This window comes from Maniola jurtina, chromosome 11 (assembly GCF_905333055.1).
Source record: "Maniola jurtina chromosome 11, ilManJurt1.1, whole genome shotgun sequence".
NCBI lineage: Eukaryota > Metazoa > Arthropoda > Insecta > Lepidoptera > Nymphalidae > Maniola > Maniola jurtina.
In genome coordinates, this window is record NC_060039.1 from 14,145,300 (window position 1) to 14,159,979 (window position 14,680).

General features: G+C 37.6%; 1 protein-coding gene across 1 annotated transcript in view; it reads left to right on the forward strand.

Annotated features, from left to right (window-relative positions):
* The window catches only part of LOC123869843 (ATP-binding cassette subfamily G member 4), a 46,332-nt gene extending 34,076 nt beyond the window's left edge, over positions 1–12,256 (forward strand). Inside the window, exons 4-8 of the mRNA XM_045912903.1 lie at positions 1,529–2,103; positions 2,876–3,061; positions 4,547–4,951; positions 5,615–5,715; positions 5,953–12,256. Of these exons, the coding sequence (XP_045768859.1) occupies positions 1,529–2,103; positions 2,876–3,061; positions 4,547–4,951; positions 5,615–5,715; positions 5,953–6,453 (1,768 nt within the window). The 3' untranslated portion in view covers positions 6,454–12,256. The remainder of the gene's footprint in view (positions 1–1,528; positions 2,104–2,875; positions 3,062–4,546; positions 4,952–5,614; positions 5,716–5,952) is intronic.
* Positions 12,257–14,680: the final 2,424 nt, after the last annotated feature.

A 14,680-nucleotide genomic window follows, 5' to 3' on the forward strand; every position in this document is an offset into this window, starting at 1 on the left:
TTTACAAATGTGGCCTCACTAACACTTGAACAATGTGTTCAAGCATTGGTGAGTCCATCTTGCTCGCAAACATAATGGCAGGAGGTATTCTTGGTATAATAATGCAGTGGTCTTTTGGCATACCACTCAACATAGTTCGATTTTGACTCGACCCTACAAGATATTTTTAACCCCCGACCCAAAAAGAGGGGTGTTATAAGTTTGACGTGTGTATCTGTGTATCTGTGTGTCTGTGTATCTGTGTATCTGTGTATCTGTCTGTGGCATCGTAGCGCCTAAACGAATGAACCGATTTTAATTTAGTTTTTTTTTGTTTGAAAGGTGGCTTGGTCGAGAGTGTTCTTAGCTATAATCTAAAAAAATTGGTTCAGCCGTTTAAGAGTTATCAGCTCTTTTCTAGTTTTCTTGTAGAAAGGAAGGTTAGATAACCGTTAGGTTCATAATATTATGTCAATAGACAAATGTCAAGCTGTCAAGGTGGACGTTGCCTAAATACATAATTATTTATTTGAAAATGATGTTTTGGAAAACTCAGATACTTTGGATCGTCGGGGGTGTTATAAATTTTTAATTTACACTTGTTAATAAATTGATTACATTTATTATATGTTGAAGTTGTGGCGACATACAGACTGTAAATATAAAATATAACAACGCGATGCTACGCAAAATACCTAATGAACACTCGACGATTTATTATGACCATTGCTTAACTGTTCGTGGAACGTAGATTTGGAAGAAGGCCAAACATATTTTTGACGAGGCTCGTTCGATAAAAAGGGCATTTATGTTGAGGTTATTTCAGTACTGTACCTTCGTGATTCTGTTATAAAATTCTGGAATTCGGTTGTAATTTATTTCACGATACCTCCTCACGAAACGCTATAGGTACCTACGTTTTAGCTTTACATTGTTTCTAAATGGTTGGAATTAAGGTTAAGTCTATATTTTACATTTTGTTCCTATGCAAAATCTCGTTCAACCACAAAACAGCCAAAATCGTCAGCGTTGACATCCTATGTTGCCGACTTCCAATCTATAGTGAGCGGACAAGTCGAGATGGCAATGCCCTGCACACCCGCACAGCCTCCGCGCTAACCCGGTGTGAGCGAGTGCGGGTGACGTGCGGGTCGTCCCTCCGCCTTATACTCCGATTACCATCTCGACCTGTCGCAAACTATACTTGCACACGAAACATTTTTGCTCAACTTTTCTCATACAGAGCGCTAAGATATGGAATACCCTTCCGGCGTCCGTATTTTCTGCCACGTAGATATACACTTCCTTTCAAGGCGACCACGTCTCCCAAGTATAACAAAGCCTGTTCAAGATAAGAGTAAATACACAATATCTTTTAGGCAAGCGGGTCCCAACCTAGACCTTATGATAGTTATCACGCGCAAGTCTATCTTCTAGTAAAAAAAAAAACAACCACTAAAAGCCAATAATGGAATTCTATTGATTAGATAACAATAACAATAGAAAAAGACTAGAAAAATATTTAATGAATACTTTTCTTTAATTCCAGAACATCGAACGTCAGTGGTTCAATCCTAATAAACGGAAAGGAAAGAAACCTTAGAAGGTTCCGCAAGCTGTCCTGCTACATAATGCAGGACGACTGTCTCCTACCACATCTCACTGTCAGAGAAGCGATGCACGTATCAGCGAACCTGAAACTCGGGAAAGATATGACCGTGACGGCCAAAAAGATTGTCATTGACGAAATCTTGGAAATGCTGAGTCTGGTAGAGGCTGGTGACACGAGGACCATCAACCTCTCTGGAGGACAAAAGAAACGCCTGTCAATAGCTTTAGAATTAGTCAATAATCCGCCTGTTATGTTCTTCGACGAGCCTACATCTGGTCTGGACAGTTCTTCGTGTTTCCAATGTATATCGTTGCTAAAATCCCTGGCCAGGGGTGGCAGGACTATTATTTGCACCATCCACCAACCGTCCGCGCGGCTGTTCGAAATGTTCGACTTTTTGTACACTCTGGCTGATGGGCAGTGTATATATCAGGGACCTGTGCCTGGTTTAGTGCCATTCCTGTCTTCGATGGGGCTGCATTGTCCTAGCTACCACAATCCTGCTGATTATGGTGAGTGAACATCAAATCCATACTACTTATATACGTACAATCCAGTTGCCATACGACATGCATCTAGATATCGACATACAGACAGACAAAGCGGGTCAAATCTTCAAAAGAGTTGGAGTGATCTGAAAAACATCCTAAATAGATTTAATTATAAAGCCTTGTGTATGAGCTTAGTGATTCTATTCACTTAATGAGTTTAACCTCAAGTATTTTACAGACAACACGTTTTTCAAAAGGACCCTGGATGGATTCGAAACTAGTCGGGCTTACATCGACTAAATATTCGAGTATAGCCGTAACCACCTATACTTATAAGACAACACGTTCACCGTATTAGGAAATATGATAGTTCAGAGGGAGAAAGAGGGTACCTTTACGCTACAATGAGGATTATCTGTAATGTAATGATACCCCTAAGCGGATTATGTTGTTAATTTACTAATAATGCCTGGAATAATTGTCTTAGGATCGATACTGTAAAGAGCTGGAAACTTTAACTTGTATCAGTATAAAGATGGCTATTTTCATAACCAATTTTGGTCTTTGTAGGTCCGTCTAAATTGGACCTGTCTCTTAAGGTGACATCTATAGAGCGCACTTTGACTAGACACTGTTAGAGCGAGACACCGTTATAGAGCCTATATATAAATCTAAAAAAAAGTTTTCTCAGTCAATAATAATGTACTTACTATGTCTTGTACGGTAATAGTTTAAGTTAGCTCAGTATGAGTTTAATGCATGAAAACTGATCAATTTTTTCCTCCAATTCCAGTGATGGAAGTGGCGACTGGTGAACACGGGGACTGGGTCCACAAGTTGGTGATGGCGGTGAACAAGGGCAACTGTGGTCGTGGCCAGTCCTCCACGTCTTCTTCCTCGTCCTCAGTCCCACAGAACTGCAACTACAATAACCAGAACAAGAACAACGTTAAGAAGGAAGCCCTCGAGATTGTTATAGGTGTGTATGATAAACAAATGTAATGTATGTGGACAATCCTCCACATCTTTCACCTCATCTTCGGTGATGCAGCATTGCAACTTTAAAAGCAAAAAAACCGGTCAAGTGTGAGTCGGATTCGCAAACTAAGCATTCCGTACTACCGTAAAAGATATGTTTAACACCTCTATGTAGAACTCTGCAAGTTAATAACGGTCTGCGCCATCTATATGTGACTTAGTGAATTAAAGTTTTCGTGTACACGTTTTAATTTTTTTTTTCAGTAATAAAACCACAAATTCACGGTTATCGGATTTTTCCTTTACTTGTGCTATAAGACCAACCTACCAGCCAAAATTCTTGATTCTAAGTCAGCGGGAAATACCCTATAGGTTTTCTTGACAGATACGACAGACGCACAGACAGATGACAAAGTGATCCTATAAGAGTTCCGATTTTCTTTTTGAGGTACGGAACCCTAAAAATACGTCCAGAAGGAGAGATTTTGATAACATAGGTATGCGATGTATGGTGTGCATCACAAACAAAAATTATCATACGCAATAGTGACAGAGGCCAATTCTCCACAACTTTCTCATCTTCAGTTCCACAAAACTGCAATTACAACAACCAGAACAAAAACAACGTAAAGAAAGAAGCCTTTGAGATTGTGTTAGATGTGTATGACAAATGTGGTAATCCAATTTGGCCCACGATTTGGCAAAGGGCCTCGGATCTTGTTATCAAATTACACTAATATAATTTAGCGTGAACTGTTCTTAGATTGGGCAAAAGCTTTATGACAAATTAAATCACAAAACGGGGATTTGGGAAGTCCTAATTTGGATATTTGTATAGTTTTTAACCCCTGAACCAAAAAGAGGGGTGTTATAAGTTTGACGTGTGTATCTGTGTATCCGTCTGTGGCACCGTAGCGCCTAAACTAATGAACCGATTTTAAATTAGTTTTTTTTTTGAAAGGTAGCTTGATCGAGAGTGTTCTTAGCTATAATCCAAGAAAATCGGTTCAGCCGTTTGAAAGTTGTCAGCTCTTTTCTAGTTAAGTCTGTAATCTTCACTTCACTCTCGTTTAAGCCGCCTTTTAAACAAAAAAAATTAAATTAAAATCGGTTCATTAGTTTAGGAGCTACGATGCCACAGACAGATACACAGATACACACGTCAAACTTATAACACCGCTCTTTTTGGATCGGAGGTTAAAAAACCAACTACAATGTATTCACACCTATAAGATAACCTGTATCAGCAAATACATAAAATTGAATTGAATTGAAAAATACTTTCCACATAGACCTTTCTTCCAGAAAAGAGGCACAATATATTTTGTAGTATCTAGCCTGATTTATTATTTGCAATGAAATACAATTGAATGATAATCCAAACATTTTATATAACATCTTGTCTATAAACTTCGTTTTAGTCAAACAATACAGGACCTCAATAAGTAACAGATTTTTTAATAAGCTCATATAACTTTTGTTCCAGACAAACCAACCTGCACTGTGATAGACATGTCCGAACCGACACTCAATACAGACAAAGAGAAGCAAATCGCACTTCCCAACGCAACCAATCTAGCCCCAGTCACATGTACCACATCTCTCTTGGACTCCAGCGAGAGTTTCACAAAGAAACCTGCAAACTTAGGCTTCCCTACATCTGGGTGGAAGCAATTCTGGATCTTATTGAAGCGGACGTTCCGGAGTATAATGAGAGACCAGATGTTGACGCACTTAAGGCTATGTTCGCATACAATCGTGGGGTTGCTGATCGGTTTCTTGTATTACGATATTGGTCACGATGCTGCGAAGGTTATGAGCAACGCTGGCTGTATATTCTTTACTGTGATGTTCACTATGTTCACGGCTATGATGCCTACGATACTTACATGTAAGTAAATTCTAGTATCATAATATCCATTCAATCAGTGGAATTTGGTGTGCGATTTTCGCTATTTGTACCTGGCCTTGTCCTACTGCTGGGAAATATTAAGGCTTTTCATTCATGGGGCACTGAAATTAGGTCCACTACGATACTCTAACGTTGAAATCTATAGAGCGCACTTTGACTTTGCTTAGAATTAAGTTTCAGTTAGAACGTGACAGATTTATGTCAGCCGCATAACGCTGTCTCGTTTTAACAGTGTCTTAAGTATGAGCAAAGTCAAATTGCGCTCTATAAACCTCAGCCTAAGACTAATGACCTGCAACGGACTGCACATAATCTAGAATTCTTCCTGAGACATGCAAGATTCATCATGAACATCATCCACGCTGGTCCAATGCGGATTAGCAGACTTCACACACCTTTGAGAACATTATGGAGAACCTGAGAGTTCTCCATAATGTTTCATGTAGGTTTCCTCAGAATATTTTCCTTTCCCGTTAAAGCAAGTGATATTTAATTGCTTAAAATGCACTTAACTCTGAAAAGTTAGAAGTGCGTGCCCGGGATCGAACCCCCGACCTCCCAAACAGGAGGCCGACCTCTTAACCACTAGGCTATCACAATTTTTGATCATTATAGTATTGTTAATGTTAATTTTGTTTTCAGTCCCAACGGAGATGAGCGTGTTTGTGAGAGAGCATTTAAATTATTGGTATTCGTTAAAGGCGTTCTACTTTGCGAAGACTATAGCAGATCTACCTTTTCAGGTAAATATTCATCAATTTTGACCTGACTTTATGTCACCATCATCATCATCATCATGTTAATAAAGTTTTGAGAGTTTTAACAATTTAGATATTTCTTAAACTTTAATACTGGATTTGGCGTTGTCTGTTGATTTTCATGTTGAGCCAGAAACTTTAAAGGGCCACGTACGATTCATTTTCCGATAAAAATTGGTGTTTCAATAATTTATATTCAATTATTGTTTTTCTCCATTCCAGATAGTATTCAGTGGCGTGTACGTGATAATAGTGTACTTTATGACGGGCCAGCCGATGCAGACCGACCGGGTTCTCATGTTTACCACTATCAATATACTCACAGCCCTTGTGGCGCAGTCGCTAGGCCTCTTAATTGGCGCTGCTATGAAAGTCGAAACCGGAGTCTACTTAGGACCAGTGACAACTATCCCTGTGGTTCTCTTCTCTGGTTTCTTTGTCAACTTCAATGCAATACCAAGTTACTTGCAATGGTTGACGTATCTAAGTTATGTGAGATACGGTTTCGAAGGTGCCATGTTGTCAGTCTACGGTTTCGGAAGAGAAAAGCTGCATTGCTCCGAAGCGTATTGCCATTTCAGAACTCCCAGTCTCTTCCTCAAAGAGATGACGATGGATCACGCAAACTTCTGGGTCGACGTCGGCGCTTTAAGCGCTTTCTTTGTATTTATTAGAGTAATCTCCTATCTAGTTCTAAGGTTCAAACTGAAAATGATGCAGTAGATCCGACAGCACAAAAAGCGCTTTGTATTTTAACGGTGATAATCAATTTTTCCATTTATACCCCACGGTTAGCGGCATGGGCGTAGCCAGTTTTATGGAAAGTAAATTTAATTTAGTCCACGGACAAATCTGGCGAGATTCCGTGAGCAGAAATTTTGAAGTAAAACTTTTTCAGGCGCGATTCAAAGCAAATTCACCCACCATACTTATTCAAAATGGTTGCCAAACAGAACAGCTGTTTCGAGACTGCCATATTTTATATTTCGGGATTTTTCGAAATACCAAGTAGTTAGTAATTCATTTTCAAAAATGAAATCACGTGTACGTTTATACTTCAAGTGTGCGGATAAATTACCGTATACTTAATTTTCGGCGTCTTGTTCGCGCGAATTAAATATAGTGTTCCCCTAACATTTAAATATGTCACTGTCATTGTAGCGGAATCTTGTACACTCGCTCGCTTGTATTTCCGCTCGCGGAATTCCGCTATATTTGTTTCTAGTGTTATGGAAACCCAGCTTGGTCTCCACGGGTGTACAATGCACATACTTGATGTATTAAAGTTTATAGGAACGGATTCAAAATATGTGTGAACGCAACGTTCCAGCATTGTTTTCGTCTATAACGCTTGTGCGGCGAGTATGTAATTACCGGTTTTAGCTTTTAGAAGGCAGCAGAAGTGAAGGATATTGTTAGAATGTAGGTTGCGGGAGTAACTTAAGATGGCTCTTTTTAAATACTTGTCGAAGACTTCGGTTTAGGAGTAGATATAAATAAAGATAAAAAGATTTAAACAGGGATTGAAAAAGGTGAGCAGCATAGAATAAGAAGGGTAACAACAGGAAATGTCACGGATTAGTATTAGTATTAAAATAGAAATATTAGTAATATTTGGAATAGGTAGGCGTAAATCATTTCAATACATTTTGCTTGAAACTACATATAAAGTACCTACTTTGTTACATCCACCTACATACAAATTAAGTATTGCAGACAATGCAATAAAATAATATTATTGCATTGTCTGTATCCCAAGCACAATCAGTGTGACAACGTTTTCTCAATGCTTTGTGCCCAATAGTGAGAAAGATTTGTCGCAATAATTGCGTTTAGGCTGCTCATGATACAAGTTGGTATTAATACTGATTCTGTTGTGAACTCAATTTTAAAGCATTCGCATCTTTTTCTTACCGATATAATACGAAAAGGACGGACAAACTTATTTTAATTTAAAACTGTCAATCTCGTGACTCTATGGGCCAGTTTCCCCATAACACTAAAACTTAAGGGTGTTAACTTTAAACTCATTTTACGTCCATTTTTAAGGAATCTTAAAAAGAAAAAGATGCAGATACTCTAAATTAAGTTTAGATCAGAATCAACGCCATTGAGTGGCGTTTACGAATTACAAATGTATTGAAAAACGTAGTATGATAAGTGTGCAAGTATAAAAATGAACTAGGCGTTCTTAAAACCCTCGCCTGCGGCTGGGGCTTAAACCGTCGTCTCGATTTTAATTACCAAAAAAGTACACATGTATCGTAAACTACTATTAATTGTGATAACATATTATAGTTGTCTAGTTTATTTAAAATTTTGGAAAGTTTTGAGAGCTGATGGAATCCTACCGCCTTTCGGTTACGCCCATGGTTAGCAACACTGCCCGACGTGTTTCGCTTAGTGTTACTTTAGGCAAAACCAAAACCGACAGATATCAAAACTGGTCAAAACTTTAGAAGCAAGTAATCAAGTTGTGTATTAAATACCAACCTATTCTGAGATTTATAGTACGCACTTCGACTTTGTTCAGACTTAAGCCACTGTCAACGAGACAGCGCTTCATCGCTTTTTTATTCAGATAAGTTAGCCCAACTGCAATCTTACGTGGTAAGTGATAATGCAGTCTAAGATGGAAGCGGGCTAACCTGCAAGAGGTATGGCAGTTTTTTAAACTCATACCCCTTTGGTTTCTACACGGCATCGTACCGGAACGCTAAATCGCTTGCCGACATGGCTTCGCCGGTAGGGTGGGAACTAGCCACGGCCGAAGCCTCTCACCAGACCAGACCAGAAATTGACATAAATTACGTCTCGTTTTAACTGAAGTTTGAGTCTGAGCAAAGAGTACCCTCTATAGAATTCAACCTTAGTCTAAGGCGACTTAGTCTTAATCTATAGAAAGTACTTTGATTTTCTCCGACTTAAACTTCAGTTAAAACGAGACGGTTTTATGTCAGCAGTATAGCGCTGTCTCGTTTTAACAGTGCAGCAAAGTCAAAGTGAATCTATAGATCTATAGATCTCAACGTATGACTTGTGCAAACCGCCATGTTGCAACTTCAGAGTGGACTTCTTGCTATGCGCGCACCGTAATAGCAAGAATCTGTCAGTTTTGTAATTTGTTCAGAAACTACGCGCCGGCGCATCTAGTTGTTATAGTAGGTTTAATATAGTTTTCGAAATATATAGCTTTATAGAACGCAGTTCGACTCGGTCGATATTAGTCTTTATACATAATTATATAAAAGGTAGGTGTAAGGTTTTTTCTAGATCGGGCCCATGACTTAACTTTAAGTTACTTAAATGATATTATTTTAATTATTACGTATATTTACGAGATCACAACGTAGGCTTTTCTACTCGTTCCGTACGCTTGTGGTTACTACTTGGTGAGGGGCTTGCGGTCTGTCGAAATTATGTTTCGTGTGAGAGTGATTGAATGAAACAATTGTACAAGATTCCGAATAACATCGAAATGATATACATAAAATAATCTTTGTCTGTTTGCTACTTATGCATTCATGCACTGTTCGTGCAACTGAGCTGAAACTTTGCACAGTTGTTGTTGACATTTGCGTATAGGTTTCTGATAATACCATCGATGTATAATAAGTGGCGCGTGAATTACGTTGCAACGCGTACCTACTAGTAAGAAATAAAAATTAATTTTAATTAACTAGTAGCCTAATTAATCTGATTTAACTAAGCAATTCGTTCGCAGTATGTTCGTTTATGTATTATGATTGATAGAACATATTTTTAGTTAGATCTACCCATTACAGGATGCAAATTTCAAAAATGTGTTTTGACTCTTTATTTAGTAAGATAGCGTCAAAAAACCCATTCTACTACATTTCATCCTACAAGGCGATTACTACATTAATTTATCCTAAAGGGTCGAAATCGATGTTATTCGGGATGTTAAATTAAATGAAACGTGGTTTTATGTGCCATGTAGATAATTGGTAGTTGTAGAATCAACATCAAGCAGCTGTTTTCTCACAGAATTATTATAATTTTGTGGGACAAATGAACTTATTCTCTAAAGTCTGGTACTCCGTAAAATATTATGTATGACCATGGACGGTAATCACCTATAATCATACGTACCGCTTGCTGAAAATCTGGCTTACATAAAATTGATTAGTTAGTCTAGTGGCTCTTACTTTACGGGATGATGTGACGTTTCGGTCTTTTGAGAAATTCTTAGTAGCAACTCAGAGTTGGAAATTTGGTAGTATTAGACCACCATTCCTCACAATTCGCAAAGCATGTAAAGCCGTTGGTCTTCTGACTCTCTCCATTCGTGTCAGATTGCCGTCCCATAGAAATCTGAGAGTGTGAGAGTATTTGTGTGATATAATTTCTAGAGTTATCTCTTAGAAGAATAGATTAGCTAGCAGACTTTGGATGATATCCATAATAATATTACAACTAAATAATAACCGTAGGTAGTTAATATTTTCATAATTTACCTAGTTTGCTAATAAATAATATGAAATCGAAAAAGCGGTGATATGTGTGTTGGTTGGTGTGTGTAACCTAGTGGTTAAGACTTCGGACTATTCGTGGGAGTTCGGGGTTCGATCCCGGACATGTACTCTACTTTTCAGAGTTATGTACGTTTTATGCAATTATATTACTTGCTTTAACGGTGAAGGAAAATATCGCGTGGAAACTGGAAATCTGCATACCTGAGAGTTCACCACTATTGTTCTCAAAGGTGTGTGAAGTCTGCCAATCCGCATTTGGCCAGTGTGGAAGGCCTAAGCTTTAGACACGTAGTCAGTATTGGTCCGACAGTAGAGATGATGACGGAAGATGAAAGGCAGCGCTCCTCCTCTACACTATGAAAATAAGTGAAATTTCTAGGTTTTTCATTGAATGGTGTAAAATGATCTCATACTTTCGTATGTTAGAAGGGATACGGGATAAAGTTTTTAGTTAATTATTGACTGTATAATAATTATCAAGGTCTTTGCCTACTACACGTAACCGAAATTCTATTGTTTACATCACTGTTGTATAGAATATGTTGTTAAAGGTGCGATTCCATTAGGCAAATCTTGCGTGCAAGTATGACGTCAAAGCGTATAAGTTACTTGCATTGGAAACATGTTTTTGAGAGTGCAAATTGCATGCAGGTTTTGATTGTATGCAAGTGGAGATGTGGAGAGTAAGACATCATGGGTGGAAGACGTGCTGTTATGATCTGTGCTACTTGCAGAGTCATTTGTGAGATGATAATATATGTCCGATTGAATAATTACCGATGCTTCTTTATTTTATTGAATAAAATAAATAAAATATATCGTCGCATCACTATCATCACCTAAAATAAAATCGGTTCATTCGTTAAGGCGCTACGATGCCACAGACAGATACACAGATACACAAATACACACGTCAAACTTATAACACCCCTCTTTTTGGGTCGGGGGTTAAAAATATACAAGTTCAAACTATACCTCATGCAAGTTGTAGCTTGTATGCAGATTTGTTCAAGTTGCAACTTGCATACAAGTAACTTGCCTAATGGAATCGCGCCTTAATAGTAATAACACGTGCCGATCTAGTGCAACAGTTAACGTTATCATTATAATATTCTTTATCTTTATTTTTCTTTATTTTCTTAACAAAACAGTGTTTACAAACTTTAGTGAGGTTGATATTACAAGTCAACTCTCAATCAAAAGGTGTACAATGCTATCTACTTTGAAAATATGATTTGACTTTGTGTTTATTTGACTTGGTGTGATAATAATAATATATTGTAACGTATGACGTAACCTATAATGCGTCTTACTCAAAACCTTGAACGGGAAGCTGGAAGAAATCTCTGTTTTGAGATAAGCATATCCAACGTAGCTTAACTTAATTTATTATAACTTTTTAACTACAATTTTGGAACATGAAATATGAAAAATAAAAAATATAATAATATAACTTATCAGTTGCTTAGTAGGTACTTATAATAATCACTGAAATTGACATTGGATGTGAACTTAAGTGGCCATCACAAAATATAGCAAAATATTATTACTATTGAAGTAATTTTTTGATAAACATTAAATAATACTTATCCTACCGGCAAAGCCGTACTGCCAAGCCATTTAGCATTCCGGTATGATCATCACTTACTACCGGGTGAGATTGCAGTCAAGGACTAACTTGTATCTGATTTAAAAGAAAGATAGTGTGTAGTAGGCAAAGAACTTTATTAGTCAAATTTTGTTAAGTATATAAATTATATTATATACATAGATGGTATTAATAAAATTATTAAGTTACCGAATTAGTGATTTTGTGTGATTTTTGGTGTTTTTGTAGTGATTTCCATAATTTCGACAGACCGCAGAGATTAGGCGGGCGTACATATCTACTCAATTTACATTCTAGTTTTTAATTAGGAGTTTAAAGTACCTTTCATTACGCTAAACATCTTTTGGTAATTCTCTATGTCTATTCTTAATTACCAGTATTTATTAATAATATAATAAACGACTGTGATTTTTATAAAATATTTGTTTTTTTTTTCATCGTAATACATATTATCCTTTGTTGCAATGAAGGAAAACATCACGAGGAAACCTGCATGCCTGAGAGTTCCACACGATGTTCTCAAAGGCGTGTGAAGTCTAGAGGGCTCTCTCCGTCACTCGTTTCATACAATCGTAGTTCCAATTTCATTTGAATATTAAGCAACCAAGGTCCATGAAATTTTGCAGACATATTCTAGAAACTAATATCTATGTCTGTGGTTTCCAAATTTCTGTTAAAATATTCGGTTTCAAAGTTACGCGGTCTTAAAAATTTTCATACAAATCTTTGAGCCCCTGTAATTTTAAAACTACATATTTTTAGAAAAATCTAAAACACCACAGACACAGATATTAGTTTCTAGAATATATCTGCAAAATTTCATGGACTTTGGTTGCTTAATATTCAAATGAAATTGGAACTACGATTGTATGAAACGAGTGACGGAGAGAGCCCTGTTAACGTGGCGGTCTATGCTAAACATTTTCATTCTGAGAGATCTGTGCTCAGTAGTGCGTCGGTGTTGGTCATGATAATGACGATTCTATCAACATAATACTAGCTGATTCGCCCCGGCTTCACACGCTTGGACTAAATTTCTGGACTTTGATAAGTATGTTATTTCCAGCACTATAATTATAATAATAATCTTTATTTATTTAAGCAACAAAGGCCCACAATATTATGTTAGTAAACATCTTAACCTATGTTAGTAACTAAATTATAATGTAATGTATGTTAGTAAGAAACTTATTCTATGTTAGTTAATATAATTAATATACTTATTAACTAATGCAGACATCCAGTGCGCTTTGAGAGCGCTGTCCTGTCTGTCTGCTATCACCTTCAGGATAATGTTGGGACTTCTCTCCAGCCTGCTTTTAATTGAGGCGATCCGTTTCCGCATTATTGCGAAGAAACCGTCTACACGGTTCTCCGCAAACATACCAGACGCGCTACAGTATCGAGGCAGTCCCAACATTATTCTGAAGATGTTATTATACTGGACTCGGAGAGCGTTTATAGATTTTTGGGTATAGTCAACCCACAGACTGCACGTGTAGAAGCTCTGACAAAAGGACTTGAACAAAGTGACCTTAACTTCTTTTGTGCAACGTGCGAATCTGCGAGCTATCATATTCCCTCTAACCGCCAACGCCCTCCGTTCCCTATCTATGTCACAGTTATCTTTCATGTCTGCTGTAACCACATGACCCAGGTATGTGAATTTGGGCACCCTAACCAGCTCTGCACCGTACAGTCTCACTGGAGGTACATAGCTGGGAGAAATGCTACCCGCCGCAAAGACCATTAGCATGCTTTTTTTTACATTATATTTAAGTCCATGCTTTTCAGCATAGTCTTCGCACACCCTCAGCAAATCTCTCAGCGCACAGACCGATGGGCTCAGCAGCACCATATCATCCGCGTAACTGATGTTATTAATCATCTGATTATCAATCGAACATCCCGCATGCATGCTGCTGAGTCCCTCGATCAGCTCGTTCATGTACAAGCTGAAAAGCTTCGGTGAGCTCCGAAATTATGTCCAGATTATGATTATTACGATTATGTCCAGCTGTGGACATCTATTGGTTGATGATGCTGACGATGGTTACTGTGATACAGTAAAAATTAAAGTTTTAACCCCCGACCCAAAAAGAGGGATGTTATAAGTTTGACGTATCTGTGTATTTGTCTGTGGCATTGTAGCTCCTTAACGAATGAACCGATTTTAATTTAGTTTTTTTTTTGTTTGAAAGGTGGTTTGATCGAGAGTTTTTTTAGTTATAATCGAAGAAAATCGGTTTAGCCGTTTGAAAGTTATCAGCTCTTTTCTAGTTTTCTTATAGAGGTTTTTGTGTCGGGGGTTTTTAAATTTTGAGTTATCTAAACATGCAGAACGAAATTACCTACTTTATCAGAATACTCATCGAATTGAGAATTTATTTTGAATTCGGTTAAAAAAGTTAATAAGGTTGGTTAAACCGTGTAAGTAGTGATTAGGTATGGTAAGTATAATGAAATTAATTAATTACTTCGTTAATTATAAACGAACGCTCGCTTGCAGTTTGAAGAGCACTTCACGTGGCCACCCCGAGCGGCGCGGGATCATAATTAGCGTTAATTAAAAACTTTGTTACATTTGCAATTACTTTCCTGGCCTCGTCGGTACCTAATATCTACTCAGAAAGTTCTGGGCGTTGATTTGTTCTAGACATACAGTCTTTCTGAGCTGGAACGTTTTTTCGGGTTGTACCATACATGACACAGTTTACTCCGACGCTTCTTCTGCTAGAGGTATTCTGGCTTAAATGCTTAGGTATGAAGACGTGATGTGTGGCAATTACATGAGCAGTCTATGCACAATTTACATAAATTAAAATTTAAATACCCCCGACACAAA